This window comes from Convolutriloba macropyga, chromosome 1, assembly GCF_964194025.1.
Source record: "Convolutriloba macropyga chromosome 1, txConMacr16.3, whole genome shotgun sequence".
Lineage (NCBI taxonomy): Eukaryota > Metazoa > Xenacoelomorpha > Acoela > Convolutidae > Convolutriloba > Convolutriloba macropyga.
Genome location: NC_134468.1, coordinates 14639018 through 14657725, shown reverse-complemented (window position 1 = coordinate 14657725; position 18708 = coordinate 14639018). Strand labels below are relative to the sequence as shown.

The 18708-nt window shown below is 35.4% G+C and overlaps 1 protein-coding gene across 1 annotated transcript; it reads left to right on the top strand.

The window, feature by feature from the left end:
* The first annotated feature begins 7440 nt into the window (after positions 1 to 7440).
* On the top strand, positions 7441 to 17286 carry LOC142345810 (uncharacterized). Its single transcript, XM_075398187.1, has 6 exons — positions 7441 to 7631; positions 11135 to 11207; positions 14501 to 14654; positions 15305 to 15436; positions 16273 to 16429; positions 16994 to 17286. Exons 1-6 carry the CDS (start codon positions 7441 to 7443, stop codon positions 17130 to 17132), a joined length of 846 nt encoding a protein of 281 aa, XP_075254302.1. The 3' UTR covers positions 17133 to 17286.
* Positions 17287 to 18708: the final 1422 nt, after the last annotated feature.

Here is an 18708-nt window from a genome sequence, read left to right as displayed (position 1 = left end):
CTGCTTGCACTTACTTCATGTAAGCTACCTGCACTTACTTCATATAAGCTACCTGCACTTACTTCATATAAGCTACCTGCACTTACTTCATATAAGCTACCTGCACTTACTTCATATAAGCTACCTGCACTTACTTCATATAAGCTACCTGCACTTACTTCATATAAGCTACCTGCACTTACTTCATTTAAGCTACCTGCACTTACTTCATATAAGCTACTTGAACTTACTTCATATAAGCTACCTGCACTTACTTCATATAAGCTACCTGCACTTACTTCATATAAGATACCTGCACTTACTTCATATAAGCTACATGCACTTACTTCATATAAGCTACCTGCACTTACTTCATATAAGCTACCTGCACTTACTTCATATAAGCTACCTGCACTTACTTCATATAAGCTACCTGCACTTACTTCATATAAGCTACCTGCACTTACTTCATATAAGCTACCTGCACTTACTTCATATAAGCTACCTGCACTTACTGCATATAAGCTACCTGCACTTACTTCATATAAGCTACCTGCACTTACTTCATATAAGCTACCTGCACTCACTTCATATAAGCTACCTGCACTTACTTCATATAAGCTACCTGCACTTACTTCATATAAGCTACCTGCACTTACTTCATATAAGCTACCTGCACTTACTTCATATAAGCTACCTGCACTTACTTCATATAAGCTACCTGCACTTACTTCATGTAAGCTACCTGCACTTACTTCATATAAGCTACCTGCACTTACTTCATAAAAGCTACATGTACTTACTTCATATAAGCTGCTTGCACTTACTTCATGTAAGCTACCTGCACTTACTTCATATAAGCTACCTGCACTTACTTCATATAAGCTACCTGCACTTACCTCATATAAGCTACCTGCACTTACTTCATATAAGCTACCTGCACTTACTTCATATAAGCTACCTGCACTTACTTCATATAAGCTACCTGCACTTACTTCATTTAAGCTACCTGCACTTACTTCATATAAGCTACTTGAACTTACTTCATATAAGCTACCTGCACTTACTTCATATAAGCTACCTGCACTTACTTCATATAAGCTACCTGCACTTACTTCATATAAGCTACCTGCACTTACTTCATATAAGCTACCTGCACTTACTTCATATAAGCTACCTGTACTTACTTCATATAAGCTACTTGCACTTACTTCATATAAGCTACCTGCACTTACTTCATATAAGCTACCTGCACTTACTTCATATAAGCTACCTGCACTTACTTCATATAAGCTCCCAGTACTTACTTCAAATAAGCTACTTGCACTTACTTCTTATAAGCTACCTGCACTTACTTCATATAAATTACCTGCACTTACTTCATATAAGCTACCTGCACTTACTTCATATAAGCTACCTGCACTTACTTCATATAAGCTACCTGCACTTACTTCATATAAGCTACCTGCACTTACTTCATATAAGCTACCTGCACTTACTTCATATAAGCTACCTGTACTTACTTCGTATAAGCTACTTGCACTTACTTCATATAAGCTACCTGCATTTACTTCATATAAGCTACCTGCACTTACTTCATATAAGCTACCTGTACTTACTTCATATAAGCTACTTGCACTTACTTCATATAAGCTACCTGCACTTACTTCATATAAGCTACCTGCACTTACTTCATATAAGCTACCTGCAGTTACTTCATATAAGCTACCTGCACTTACTTCATATAAGCTACCTGTACTTACTTCATATAAGCTACTTGCACTTACTTCATATAAGCTACCTGCACTTACTTCATATAAGCTACCTGCACTTACTTCATATAAGCTACCTGTACTTACTTCATAAAATCTACCTGCACTTACTTCATATAAGCTACCTGCTCTTACTTCATATAAGCTACCTGCACTTACTTCATATAAGCTACCTGTACTTACTTCATATAAGCTACTTGCACTTACTTCATATAAGCTACCTGCACTTACTTCATAAAAGCTACCTGCACTTACTTCATATAAGCTACCTGTACTTACTTCATATAAGCTACCTGCACTTACTTCATATAAGCTACCTGCACTTACTTCATATAAGCTACCTGCACTTACTTCATATAAGCTACCAGTACTTACTTCAAATAAGCTACTTGCACTTACTTCTTATAAGCTACCTGCACTTACTTCATATAAGCTACCTGCACTTACTTCATATAAGCTACCTGCACTTACTTCATATAAGCTACCTGAACTTACTTCATATAAGCTACCTGCACTTACTTCATATAAGCTACCTGCACTTACTTCATATAAGCTACCTGCACTTACTTCATATAAGCTACCTGTACTTACTTCATATAAGCTACTTGCACTTACTTCATATAAGCTACCTGCATTTACTTCATATAAGCTACCTGCACTTACTTCATATAAGCTACCTGTACTTACTTCATATAAGCTACCTGCACTTACTTCATATAAGCTACCTGCACTTACTTCACATAAGCTACCTGCACTTACTTCATATAAGCTACCTGCACTTACTTCATATAAGCTACCTGTACTTACTTCATATAAGCTACTTGCACTTACTTCATATAAGCTACCTGCATTTACTTCATATAAGCTACCTGCACTTACTTCATATAAGCTACCTGTACTTACTTCATATAAGCTAATTGCACTTACTTCATATAAGCTACCTGCACTTACTTCATATAAGCTACCTGCACTTACTTCATATAAGCTACCTGCACTTACTTCATATAAGCTACCTGCACTTACTTCATATAAGCTACCTGTACTTACTTCATATAAGCTACTTGCACTTACTTCATATAAGCTAACTGCACTTACTTCATATAAGCTACCTGCACTTACTTCATATAAGCTACCTGCACTTACTTCACATAAGCTACCTGCACTTACTTCATATAAGCTACCTGTACTTACTTCATAAAATCTACCTGCACTTACTTCATATAAGCTACCTGCTCTTACTTCATATAAGCTACCTGCACTTACTTCATATAAGCTACCTGTACTTACTTCATATAAGCTACTTGCACTTACTTCATATAAGCTACCTGCAGTTACTTCATAAAAGCTACCTGCACTTACTTCATATAAGCTACCTGTACTTACTTCATATAAGCTACCTGCACTTACTTCATATAAGCTACCTGCACTTACTTCATATAAGCTACCTGCACTTACTTCATATAAGCTAACTGCACTTACTTCATATAAGCTACCTGCACTTACTTCATATAAGCTACCTGAACTTACTTCATATAAGCTACCTGCACTTACTTCATATAAGCTACCTGCACTTACTTCATATAAGCTACCTGCACTTACTTCATATAAGCTACCTGCACTTACTTCATAAAAGCTACCTGCACTTACTTCATATAAGCTACCTGCACTTACTTCATATAAGCTACCTGTACTTACTTCATATAAGCTACTTGCACTTACTTCATATAAGCTACCTGTACTTACTTCATATAAGCTACTTGCACTTACTTCATATAAGCTACCTGCACTTACTTCATATAAGCTACCTGCTCTTACTTCAAATAAGCTACCTGCACTTACTTCATATAAGCTACCTGTACTTACTTCATATAAGCTACTTGCACTTACTTCATATAAGCTACCTGCACTTACTTCATATAAGCTACCTGCACTTACTTTATCTAAGCTACCTGTACTTACTTCATATAAGCTACTTGCACTTACTTCATATAAGCTACTTGCACTTACTTCATATAAGCTACCTGCACTTACTTCATATAAGCTACCTGCACTTACTTCATATAAGCTACCTGCACTTACTTCATATAAGCTACCTGTACTTACTTCATATAAGCTACTTGCACTTACCTCTTATAAGCTACCTGCACTTACTTCATATAAGCTACCTGCACTTACTTCATATAAGCTACCTGCACTTACTTCATATAAGCTACCTGCACTTACTTCATATAAGCTACCTGCACTTACTTCATATAAGCTACCTGCACTTGCTTCATATAAGCTACCTGCACTTACTTCATATAAGCTACCTGCACTTACTTCATATAAGCTACCTGTACTTACTTCATATAAGCTACTTGCACTTACTTCATATAAGCTACCTGTACTTACTTCATATAAGCTACTTGCACTTACTTCATATAAGCTACCTGCACTTACTTCATATAAGCTACCTGCACTTACTTCATATAAGCTACCTGTACTTACTTCATATAAGCTACTTGCACTTACTTCATATATGCTACCTGCACTTACTTCATATAAGCTACCTGCACTTACTTCATATAAGCTACCTGCACTTACTTCATATAAGCTACCTGCACTTACTTCATATAAGCTACCTGCACATACTTCATATAAGCTACCTGCACTTACTTCATATAAGCTACCTGCACTTACTTCATATAAGCTACCTGCACTTACTTCATATAAGCTACCTGCACTTACTTCATCTAAGCTACCTGCACTTACTTCATATAAGCTACTTGCCCTTACTTCATATAAGCTACCTGTACTTACTTCATATAAGCTACTTGCACTTACTTCATATAAGCTTCCTGCACTTACTTCATATAAGCTACCTGCACTTAATTCATATAAGCTACCTGCACTTACTTCATATAAGCTACCTGTACTTACTTCATATAAGCTACTTGCACTTACTTCATATAAGCTACCTGCACTTACTTCATATAAGCTACCTGCACTTACTTCATCTAAGCTACCTGCACTTACTTCATATATGCTACTTGCCCTTACTTCATATAAGCTACCTGTACTTACTTCATATAAGCTACTTGCACTTACTTCATATAAGCTACCTGCACTTACTTCATATAAGCTACCTGCACTTACTTCATATAAGCTACCTGCACTTACTTCATATAAGCTACCTGCACATACTTCATATAAGCTACCTGCACTTACTTCATATAAGCTACCTGCACTTACTTCATATAAGCTACCTGCACCTACTTCATATAAGCTACCTGCACTTACTTCATATAAGCTACCTGCACTTACTTCATATAAGCTACCTGCACTTACTTCATATAAGCTACCTGCACTTACTTCATATAAGCTACCTGCACTTACTTCATATAAGCTACTTGCACTTACTACAAGAAAAAATAGAAAAAACACTTCTGAAAATGAAAGCAAAACGCGATATTCGTTATTTGAATTTATGCATTTTCATTTATTTTGTCATTGGTCTTAAGTATTTTACCGCTATACAGCAAGGACGTGGGGTCGAAAGCAGCGCATATGTCTGCCTAATTTCAAATGATACACAAACAAGAACAGCTTATAAGTTACTGAGTAGAAAAATATTCCCACGCATCTCTCAAGCTTCCTAAGGGAAGAATTATAAGACATTAGCGTGAAAGTCTCCACCATACTTTCCAAACAAAAAACGCATAAAATTATATTTGTGATCGTTTTTCAACTAAAAAGGTTTCTATCGAATCAAAGCGCTCTATTGAACTACTGGAAGTAAAATGCATTTTGTGATAAAACAGAAAATGCAATAGTTTTGCAAAACGAAACATACAAATAAGTTTTTCAGAATGGAAAGCAATCTAAGAAGTCATTTTCCTTCCAATTAACCATGCTTCCTAAAAACTAAAGGAATGTGATAGCATTTGATTGTTGTAAAAAAACAATTTTTAAAAACTAACAAAACAAAAAAAATTGTTTTTAACAGGTTGGGCCTTTCCCACTACAAAAAAAAAACGAAACCTGTTTTTGAAAACTAGGTATCTGCATTTGAGGACAATTTCGGCAATTGATCAGATTGTTCCGTCAGCCCCAATTTTTGCTTGTAATTCAAAACTAATAGCAATCAATCAAATTAAAAACTTGAGTCACAAAAACATTACGTCAAAAATTTATAACTTTAACAGCAATAAAGTAGCATATTTTGTAGATTCTGCAGTTTTTTCAAAAAACCAAAAATGCATGCAAATGTTTAACAACAGTTCTCAGTGTTTGAGATTCATACACACAGCATGGTGCATGTTGTTGAATACAGAAAATCTTAAATTCAGTCAGTACTGCTCAGCCAGTACATACGCCACTAATGACCTTAATAAATGCAACATTTTAAGCAATCGAAATGATAAAAATCTGATAGCAAAACTTCAAAAAGTACACTCTGTGCCTATTGCATTCTCCTCCAAGTACAATAAAAATTAACAAATCTTGAAAATTCAATTCGTCAGATTTAACATTTTTTTGTTCTCTGCTCAGGAAATTTTTTGCTGTCCGTTGTTTTTGGCTTCAAAACACATATTTACAAAAAATTGTCTAGATTCAATTTTAAATTTTGGCAACGTAGAAAACGTAAGTTGAATTTAATATATTTTTCATTATTCCCTGCTTTCTAATATTCTTAACACTTCTGTTTATTTTGGGATACCATTTTTGGGAAATTTTTTGTAGAATTCTTAGAAGACCAGACAAAAAAAATCGTGAATACGTTTATCTTGTTTGTTTTTTCAACAAAAATTAATAAAAAGAATCCGTATAATTCTTTATCTGGAGAAATATAAATAATTGGTTGACAAACCAAAAATCTGCTAATATTCATATTCGCCGTTTTGAAAAAGTTCAGAAACAATTATTTAAATTACTTAGAACAATATTACAGCTTTTCCCAAAGATCGAAATAAGGAAGCTCTAGTATGTTTTGACAAAGAAGGGGAAACTAGACTATGCAAAAAGAATTTTTGTAGCCACTAGGCCAAAATTTTGCGCTACAAATTTGTCGGAATTAGGCGAAAGCTAGCTAAAACGCTTAAAAACGGTGATTCTATCTCTACTTGATTCTTTAAGGTACCTAAGTGTCCCTAACAATTGCCTTAACATGTTAATATCTTACAGAAACAATTTCCCCCAATTTCCACAAAATACTTGTTGGAAATTTTCGCCTAATGGCTACGAAAATAGGAATAGGTTTCGCTTAATCGCAATTTCGCTTAATCATACGACGCATCTTTTCATGCCGCTAATAAGGGCTTTGAAGCAAGAGCGGCCCTCTTGTGAAACTGAATTTTTCCTTGTTTCAATCCTCTCGATGATCTCAATTTTAAAAACACTTCAAGTTTCAAAGAAACTTCAAGTTTCAAGTAAAAAGTTTTGAACTTGTTTTTAGTTGAGCAGATGATTTATATCCTGAGTTTTGCATTATTTCTTTTAATATAAATTCCCTGAAAGTATGACAGGACAAGATCTTGTCAATTATTTATTCCACCATAAGATCCTGCGCATTAAAAATTCTAAATTCAGGGGGGGGGGGCACTTTGTTGTCAGAACGGTTTGCAATACCTTCTCGAATAGCCACCATAATTGCCTAGAATTACTACATGATTAATGAGAGCTTCATAAAATTTGAACAAACAGCTGGTCAATGGTGCTTTTGAGTCTGACGCTGAAAGCACGAACGAACAATAATACTTTTACACTGCACAAATACAAAAAACAGATCTATACAGCAAATAAGCGTCTATTTTGGAGACAACTGATACAACTGTTTTGTATATCTGAAATTATGCCGATTTACAAACTTAGTCAAATTATGCTCCTGGTGGCATCATTTTGGTAAGTTCGCTGAAGTGCTCTTAACTTGTCCTAGTACCCGCAAAAATTAGCTAGTCTCCGTAAAAACGTAAAAATAAGTGATGGCTTATGAGTAATTATGAGGAAAAAAGTCGAAGTTCATATTTTTTGTGCTACTGTAGGTTTAAAACAAAGAAGGTCGGTAGTGCATATATGCACATAATTTTTGTGTTATGTAACGTTCAATAGAACTTCAGGAAATCAGTTTCAAGATAAAGTTAACAAAATTATTTTTTAATATAATTTTGAATACCTGATAGTAAGTTTTCTCAATATCAAAAAAAAAATTCAGCAGTCAGAGAAGTTATCAACTTTATGACAAGGTCACTCAATCCATGGTATTTTGGTTCTGTAAAAAAACATTCAGCGTAGAAGCACACACCACAGCCAGACGGAGCTGACATATAAAAATGTTTTTGATTTGTGAAAAAATGAATGATGAGCTAAGAAGAACATGAAAAACTTAAAAACAATCATCTTAAAATTATCATTACCCGTTACTGTTTTATCTGACACTTTATTATAATAAAACATCTCAACAAAATCGATAACTGTTATGTGAAAAATTTTAGCAAGGTTCAGGCAAATATGAAATAAATACGCTGTTCAAAAAATTTAAAAATCAGATTTCCTCATTAAATATCAAATTATTGAAATCTTCCTATTGAACTATCATACACTCGATTGCGTTTCTAAGGGTGGCACTCGTAATCGGCTACGTCAAAGTTACTACCCGAGGCAAAGGCACCAAATAAAGAGAACCAGTTGAGTATTTAGTTCTTCACCCAGTGCTTTGAGAAGACAAGACATTACGGCCTTGTTCCATTAATTATCAAACTTAGATGACAAAAAAGTTTGTTGTAACTGATTTTAGAGAAAAAACAAAATCAAAGTCAATCTCTTTTATTCGGCTTTAAAACACAGGCAACCTTTAAATTTGTGCAAGCATCCGCATATTCAGATATCACTCGGTTAAGTTATTATCAAACAAGCTCAAAAAGAGATATTGTTGTCACGTTCTGTTCAAAAATTAAGAACTCATTTAAATTGGTTGTCGAACATAAGATACGTTGCCTCTGTTTTATTCCTAAGTTAAGAAACAATTAATTTGCTTGACTTTTATAGTTAATTAAAATTGCAAAAGGTTGTTTGAAAATATTAGAGTTCAGAGTAGTTCTTGATTGTAATTGTTTGGTTTAAATCATTTTTGAAACAATTGATTTTTAAGATTTTTTCAGTTTTACCTCAATATTATTCTCGCCTCTTTTTTATTTTTGCAACTGATCGTAGTCATACTATCTCACACTATAATCAAAAACGATATGAGAACTGAATGAGATTTATTTGTACAAAACCGGCACAGAAAACGAATCCCGTGAAATTCATTTGTTTAAAGTCAACCAAATTGTGAACAAGATTACAAATCGATTGGAAATAATGCTAGCAACACTCGACATTTACATTACATCAGTTCTTAGTTATGGAAACTTGTGAAATTTATATTCAGTTATTAACTTGCATGTAATGATGAATATTACCAGACTCTTATGACCGCCATCGAGAAGTTATGAAACGCCGAGGTGAAACCGAGTAGTTGAATATCTTCGAGAGGTCGATAACACCTGTGCGGCAAGGTTTTTAGTCAACTCTCGTTGCCATTTCAGCAGTTGCATAACAAACGACATTTATGGTTATTAGATTACTAGTTTATAACGCTCTTTTATCACCACAGATGGAGCGTCCACATTTTGTCAATGCAACTCGCAAATTGATTTCGCAATTCCAAACTTTTGATCAAGTTTCTTTCGTAGTTATTATTGCAAATTGTGTTTTGATTCATGTATTAAGATATTGTTTCAGTTTTGCATATGTTTGCGGCTAGAATACCACTATACCACTAACGTACAACTGTATCAAAAATAAGTTTTAAATCATAGCAATTTTTCCTGTTCCTCATGATTTTGAATCGTTGAAAAGTTAATAAACCTTTGCCTCGATGTGAAATCAAACTTTCAAAAGTACTGATTTTCAAAATTTTGGGTAATATATAAGCGGAACCTTTTAAACTTAACTTGGAGTCAAATAGTTTGGGTCTTTGTGTTTGGTTTTTGCTTCAACAAGACGGGTTTAAACCAGACTAAAAAAATCACACGACAGAATGTTGCAAAAAAGGGGACACCGTCATGAACGACTAATAATTTGATAGTCACGGGGGAAATGGTAATGGCAAGATAATGTACGCTCAGGGGTGAAAAGTTAATTTTTCTTTGCAAAATATTACATAATTGTTAGATTAATGCGGGAAATGTGGTGATTTTTGAGGAAAGCACTATTAAAATTGATAATGGAATAAAAAAATTTTGCAGTGAATGCATTGAATTTATGTATTGCCATCTCTAAAAGGACGTGTTCCAAAAAATATTAGTTGAAATATATTAAATGACCGCCGAATGTAGTAACTCTTATTAAAATGATCAAAAGCAGCAAAAAAAGTTTGAATAATCCGTAGAGCCCTTGCCTACCCTTTCTGCTTTTCCGAGCAATTCCTCTTATTTACCAACGTTTATTGGGAACTTTGAAATTATTTGCCGTGACAATACATTCCGTTTAACGCATTTGCACATCTCATCCTTCATATATTTGGAATTTTTTCCAAGTAGTTAATTTATGTAGTTTAACCGCAAAATATTTAGCGGTGAATAATTCACCATTTTCACCACTAAATTCTGTAACTTCACTGTATTCATATCTTATCTTGAATAACTTCACAAGTTTTTCCCCAAGTTTTTTGGGGAAAATTAAAGGCAATTTCAACTTGGGTGTGAAGTATTTTTCAAGGTGAAATTGAGAGCGTAACTTCAAAGCAAATGTATCGAAGCTTTCATACGCTTTGCAACCAAAGATAAGTAAGATTGCAAAGCAGATTATGCCGACAACTTTCTACTCCTACAAAATGGAACTCCGCATTTTTATTCGTTTGATGCAGGCGATAGATTTAAACCCAAGCATATCGAAATTTTACGATTCGGCTGTTTTTGTTTGTTATTCATGAATACAAAAATTTTCGGATATTTTCATAAAGCAATTTTTTGATGTATCTGTAATTGGTCTATGGTTTTCTGAGCAGCAGAACTTTAATACTGAAAACTACCCTAGTCCAACTCCAACGCTTATCTTGCAAGATTTTTCAAGATATCTACGCACCATGTGCCGCTCGGTTAGAGGTTTTTAAAAATAGCTTTAGAAAACAGAAACGCTGAGAGGACAATACTTTATTCGCATTTGCATTTTTCCTGGTTGTCCGCAATAATAGCGAAAATAGAAATCAGCGGAAAATAACGGTGAAAAGTTTTTTTTCAACTGACAAATCTGACAATTTTTGCGGAGAATATAGCGAATTTAAGTATAGAGTTTATACTTTCAAGACAGAGTTTCCGCGAGCTATAAAAAAATCCTCTTCGGAATAAAGGGTTTCATATTTTCAGCTGCCAATTCGACACAGTGGTGGCTGATGAACTCCGATCATTCGAGGAACAATTTTCACCATCAGAACAATCGGTAAGCCCACAAAATCTTGTTTCTTTAACGTTTTTAAAAAAATTTCCTCAATTATCAATTTTTTATGGTTATTTTAATTCAAGGAAGAAGTGGGTTATTTGTATTTTGATTCAGTTGCAGAACTGAGTCATTTTTGAATAGTTTTCGGCTTTAAAAGAGACCTGATCAAATTTTTCATCAAGTGCCTAAATATAGCATCTGAGTATGCGAAGCAAAACACCATTGAATGTGAGAGGTTCTACTTCTTTCCACCCCATTTCATTTAACTCCATTCATTTAACACCGCAACTTCTGACCTCAAGAGTTTTACCCCAAACACTAAGTACATTCAATTCTGAATGTTCCCAGCGAATTGAAATTTGAAACACCTTGATATGAACAAACTACAATCTGACATATTTTGATAAGATTTTGGCAAGATTCTTGCCAAGAAAACGTCAAGATATGTACAAACTTGTATGTTAATCGCAAAAACTAAAGACATCTTGATAAGATAAACAAGCGAGAATTTCCAGGATCTTACCGAGACCTGTCATGTTTTGGGGGACAAACAGAAAGAATAAGCAAGATCACTCCCACTAGGGCCGGGATGTGGTGGAGATATAAAAGTAGGTTATGTGAGAACTGATAGAGCACGGTAAAAAAACCTACTTCTACGGTTCTTGGATAAGCAAACCAATGTCGGAATTAAATATAATTTACCTTATAGATTGTCGAAATTAGTTAACAGATGGTTTTAGCAATTTTTACGATATATGATTGTAGTTTTCCCGCTTTCTTTAACTTGGGGCCCAGTATTACTCAATAAAGGATCTTTTTCGTTTGTGCCCCTAGAGCTTAGTGGGTGCATATTATTTGCACCCCCCCACCGACGCACGTGCCACATTTTTACATGGTTATTTACTATGTAATGGCACGTGCTCTGTAACTGGGGGTGCATAACGTACTGTGGGGGCACAAACGGAAAAGATCCAAAAAAGATAAAGAAAATTGCTTTTCATCCACTTTATCAATTTTTGCAAGTTGGCAAGGCAAGATGACGTTTCGTTTCTTGAATAATTAAAAGCGTTAATTAAATCTTCCTTTTCGGATCTCTTAAATAGCAATTCTCAACTACAGTTTAGAGAGAAAAAACCTATTCAACTGAAGTCGTAAGAACAAAGACAAAAGTTGTTACCTCAAAGCACAAACGTAGAAGGAAAACTGTTAAAACAAAGAAATTTTGATATAATGGATGACAAGCGCCATATCTATCTTTTTTCAATAGATTGCATAAATAAGAAGCGGAAACACAGCAAAGAGTCGGTTACCGGGGATTCGAGAACTTCAGAAAACAATTTTTTAACTGAAAGGATTCGTTGGCTGACAATCAGAAAAGGAGAATGACTGGAAACCAAAGCACGTAGCCATAAAAAAGACTTTTTTAATGTCAGGGCAGATTTGTATTGGGGCTTAGTTGTATTCTATATAATGTTTGAAACAGTTTTTCAGTGGCAAGAGATCAAAAATTCCTTCTGATCCACTTTCTTTTTTTCTTCAACTTGACAAGACAATTTTTGCTATTTAATTTTAAAGTGATCAACTGTAAATTTGATATAAAAATATCTAGCTACGTTATATAACTTGCTTCAAAAGCCGTTTTGTGATTTCAAAAAATTCAAGATTTCTCATATTTTTGGGATTTTGCCAGAGAAAAGATCTCAAGGACATATTTATTGAAAAAAACCCTCATATCATCGCTAAGAGTTTCCTGTCTATTATAGTTGACCATATGATTTTCATTGAACAGTTGTGCTAATCCCTCAGGAATATAAATCAATCTCTCAAAAACTCTTGAGATTTTTTACTACAATGACGGTAGCTGGCTCTTCATGTGCAACTGAATTGCAAGTCCTGCATTATGAGGTATAATTCATGAAATTCAGAGAATTTTAGATTAACGTTTGGTAAAGAAACCTGTTGTCTTATTTTTTCTCTTTTTTATTGATAAAATGAGACAACTTTGAAAAGATAAACATTGTATGTTGCCTACGTTTCTTGATTCAATTGCTCCCCTGTTCTCGAAATCATATTGGTATATACATCCTATAATCACTTTTTAATTTCAGAGATTCACAATTCTCTTTCTGATAATTTAGGACTAGCTCAGAAAAAACGATTGACCGCCAAAAAAGCTTTAGAGCTTCACTATAGCTTGAGATAAGTCCAAATTAATTAAGCAAAGCAAAGTAGTAGTTACTTGGTACCTTAGAGAAGCTTAGTAAAACCCTGAATTGAGAGTTAGGTGAATCAAACTTGGCGACAATGAATCATTAGTATAAAGTGTTCCTTTAAGTGCATCTGTATATGACTTTTGTCCTGTGGGTTTCTACTTGAGTTGATTTCGACTAAACTTGTGGGTCTAAAATCTTGCTTATGAGTTAAAAAAAACATTCCTGCAAAATCCTTGAAATTCAAACGAGCCTGAAGTCCTTTGACACGAATAAAATCACTCCTTGCATAAATAAAATGAGAAAAAGGGATGCATAAATAAAATGAGAATTTTATATACATGGCCCTTAAAGGAACGAGTGAACGCGAGTTCACTTGTTCCTTTCATTTTTTGATTTTCACAAATTCACAACGCGAGTTCACAACTTTCAATTTTTAATTTTTATTCATTTTATCCCAATTCGGAAAGTGCCAAGGAAAACAAAATCAGCTCTTCAATCTATCCGTAATAAATTTTGTAGGCAATTGTTAAGGTCATGAGTGAGTGAAGAGATTCTACCGAGAAATTCAGTTTTCCAAAAAGGTCTGGTAATATCAGTTCGCCTCTGTTGGGTGTAATTTTTTGAAAACCATTACAAAATTAGGTGGTATAGCGAATCATTGCATCTAAGGTTTTCACTAATTATTTACTCTAAAATTCATTTAATAAGGATCTAATAAGGAGGGGGATAAAAGTTTAGAATTAATTCCGTTCTGTCACTTAATTTACTGCATACCACAATGCTGAAAAGTAAGAAAACTGAATACATTATTTGCAGAACAACAGGTTTTGACATTAGTTGGAAATCTAGCCGAGGACATTGTCTATCATCAAAACAAACTCGATGACAGTATTTTGTGCTTCAACCAAAGTCGGGAAAATGAATTAAAGGATTGCGAAATACAATTTAAGGATTGCGGTTTTTGCTTGTCTGGTATTTTTCGAGAATTGTCTTTTCATGAATTGAGACATCGGCGTCTGCAAGAAAAATCTATGTCATTGGTCTGTCTAACTTGAGGATAGTTTCGTGCATTGTTGATAGACTGATGAAGATGAAGAGGCTGTACAGGATATGACATTTCTATGTCTCAACTGTGGGGGTGGAGTGAGTGAGTGTTGCAGTGGTACTTTTGGCATCCCCTTCTGCTGCTCCAAAGATCTCTATGCGGTCCAACAGTTCACAGGAATTGGAGCTAGTAAGTTGCAATTAAGTGTGAACATTTTCTGACTAGTAGTTTTTTGCTTCTAATTGCCCCGTTACTGTCCGTTTGACAAAAACGTTCCTACTGGAGGATGATAACATGTAGTTCAAGAAAAAGAACATCGAGGTGTGTGTGTGTGTGTGTGTGTGTGTGTGTGTGTGTCTGTGTGTATTTGTGTGTATGTGTGTGTGCGTGCGTGCGTGCGTGCGTGCGTGCGTGTGGGTGTGCGCGCGCGCGTGTGTGTGTGTGTGTGTGTGTGTGTGTGTGTGTGTGTGTGTGTGTGTGTGTGAATGTGGTGTGTGTAGGGGGGGGGGTGGTGGGGGGCGTTATGTTCAAAATTTGTGCCACATACTAATCGCGTCTTTGGTAAAGCTGATAATCCTTGAAAATGATAACGCTTGTAATTCCAGTTTAGAAAGCAGTCAAGATCAATCAATGCCAGCGTTCTTCAATGGGATTTAAAACAGAGCGTATTTAAAATTTTGAACAAAATTGAATTTTGGCATCGGATGTTGCTCATGCGGAGGTCCACGACCAAATTCTATTCCGATCACACCCATCTTAGGTTGCCGTACTCAGCCCAAAAGCCTATAATGAGTCGGGTGGAGTTGGAAGAACGGCTAACAAATACTTGTGTGTTTTAGAATTGGAAGAGTTTGGGATTGGTGGGAATGCGGTGACGTGTCAGTCGAATGACCAGTGTCCCACTGTGTCAACTGAGTTACTTCAACTGGTTGACAATAGTGCACCTGGCGGAGACTACTGCTGTCCCCTGGGCATGATCAATAAATTTTACATCCTTTAGTTTTCTGTCGGGGGGGGGGGGGTGGTAACTGTGGGTATGAGATCTATGATTTATCACCTACACGAGCAAGGTTTGGGGGGTTCAGGGAGAAATTTTGACACGGTTTATCTTAGTGTTTCTTTCCTCTTAAATTGCTATCTTGGACTGAGACCCCATAAAATGTGCATGTTCCCAGGATGAGATTCGTGCTTCAAAGCATGTATTAGACATACCGATTTGGGATGATTAAAGGGATACGGTGCAAAACAAACCACAGTCTGGGCGAAGTGTTGGTCTTGGTATAGCCCATGCATGAAATCGGTTTGCTCGGTCTGGCTGATACCCAATTATTGGTCTGTTCGGCCTACTTTCCATAGTCTTGACCCATGTGATCAAACTCTGCTTCATGCTTGACTTTTGGTCAGGTCCCAAGCGCGTAATACATGTCTCAGATGGCGGGCTGATCCTGGGTTTATATAAACGTAACATTTCAAAACCTTTTTCTTTCAATAGAATTTCTAAAGCGTGTTTATAAAAAGCGAACCATTAATATGCAAGGACCCCTGATATTAATTGTCCAAGATTAGCTGGACAAAAAATACTTTTGAGCAAGAGTTTCCGTACCCACTAATATGGCTAAAAATAAAAAAAAGGTAGTCATGCCTATTCCTCCTTAAAATTCCTTAAAATTGAGATGAAAGTTGAAATAAGTACAATACATAACTACAGTTGCTTATGGGGTGAGAAGATTTTAGGCTTTTTTAATTTCCATAAAGAGTAAGAAAAGAGAAAAAGTAGTAATTGATCTGTCTCACAAATTGTCCATAGTGCACATTTGCTGTTCGGGGGTTGATTATGTGAAGGAGAATCTGGGCATGCTGAGCTACTCTTTCGGTGGTCCTGTCATATTCGGCCTAGTGGCCCTTCTGCTAAGCTCCTGTCTCTGCGGAGCATTCTTCCTCATTTGCTGTTCACGAAAGTCAAGGTAAGAACAAGTACTTCATAAACGGTTGTGGATTTTTCAGCAATTTTACTAGAAAGTTCAAAATTATTCTTTTGAAAAAACGATCAGAAAAATATGATTTTCAGCAACACGAAAACTATGTAGCACCGCAAATAATTTTTGGTGCCCATCTTTTAACACAATTTTGTAACGATCCTTGAACTTGACCAGCTCTTTCAGAATGCGTTCGAATTTTGTTTTTGTATCATTTTTTAAGATTTCGGTTTTGGCTCTTATTGGTAACTGGACAGAAGCATGTTTTCATCTTTTGTTTGGTGATTGACAGGACTCTCAAGGATTTTGCAAATGATTTGCAAACAAACGAAAAGCAATTGCAAATAATTTGTTATCCAAAAAAATTCGGGTCTTTCCCATTATAGCTCCACCCCTCCCCCCTCCCCCCTCCCCAGGAAGTTATAGCTATATGGTATAATTACCATGTTTGGGGGCTATAAGTTATCTGACCACTAAGCTTTGGGAAAGACCCAAAATTTTTGACAAAAATTACTTATTAATAGTTCTGAGAATAAATATAAGTGGTTTTAGGAACAACAATGGAATGATAATTGCCACTCCTCCCTCTGCTCCCGGAGTTATTCTGCAGACAAACACAGTGCCAGTGGACACAGGAGAGGGTCTCCCTGGATACCAGAAGCTTGACAACCAGGAAGACATTGATGTTTAAAGATCTGTGATAGCAAATACTGGATTTATAGACGCGCTTTCAATATCTAATGTTTTGATCTGTACGCTGACACAAAACACTTCGCAAAACGTATAATCTAATCAATTTAATTTCTCTTTAATTACGCTCATTAATAAAATGTTACTTACTAAGACTATACTCACTATAAGGAAAAAAGTTTCCGCGACGCCACTGACTAATTTGAATCTCCAAGTTTCAGATTTCGAAGTATTCTTTCAAAACGGTTAAACCGTTGTCACTAATAACTGTATTTGAGCTTACTTACGCCACAAACGTCCATTAAAAGAGCTAACACAAAATCCTAATGAAAGTCTGACATCTTGCGTCTTTGAGAAGCTTTGTTACCGTTTTGCCACATCACCGGGGATCCCAATCGGGAAATAACTACCAACACGATAATATAGGAGTAGCTACGTATGCTTCGTGCATTAAAAAATTGCAAAAGCAGGGAAAGTGAGATCCAACTTCGGCACACTGCAATCCAAGACTGCAACCAAAGCTCAATTCAGCCGACGACTAAATTTCCAGATGGGATACAACCGCAAAAAGTGTTGGCTACGGTAAAAAGTGACACTGAAGGGGGACAACATGGGGTCAACAAACATCAATTTATGACAAGATGGCCATCTACAGCACGTGACGGAGAACTGCCAGATTCTGTAAGACTGATCCAGATAAAGTGTTCATCTCTTGAACAATTTTGCTAAAACTTTTCTTTATTCTGATTTAGACGGCAAAACCCACCCACTTCAAAACGGTAAAATTGTCAAAAAGGTCACAGTTTTATTTTATTGATTTCAAACCGGTCACCAATAAACCCCCACAAACATAATTTTTGAGAACAAAAAAAACATCTACTTTGAAACTTTTTGGTCGAATTGTCGAAAGTTTGTAAAAAGTGATCAAGTCGGCTCGTATATCAAAAATAACCTTTGATATAGAGAAAATAGAGAAATCATTATGTTAAATTGTTCAAATTTGAAAAATTTTGGTCAATTTTGATGCAATTCTAAAAATATTAGAAAATCAAAACCGAATAACAATAAACCGTATTTTCGAGCTTAAATCCGTCCAGCTTACTGGATTGCCGTTCCGTAATCGAGAATTTGCAGAAAAAATTGACCAGAATTTTGAAAAAAATTGACTAAAGCATAAAATTTTGACAAATTCGTCAAAATTATTCTTTTCAACGAGAAGGTTCGTTAATTGAGTGAAACTCATTACACAAAAAGTTGTGAAAATTTTCACCAGCTCCGGCCTACAAAAAATTATCGAATTCCCATAATATTTTTCGTCGCTCGTTTATATACCGTTTTTCGTCCGCGTTCTTTTCGTTCTTCAACTTTACAATTCTCCGTTTTCCGTTTTTTTTTCAATAACGTCGCTCTCCCAAAACTTCGCTTTTCGTTTTCTTCACTACTTTTCCGATTTTCGATGTAGTATGTCATATGTGATGAAGTATGTTGTTGTTTTTGCTGTAGTATGTTGAGTAAGCTAGTATGCTGGTTTGTTGTTTAGGTCTTATAGCTTTCTAGGGTGTGACTTAAGTTTATTC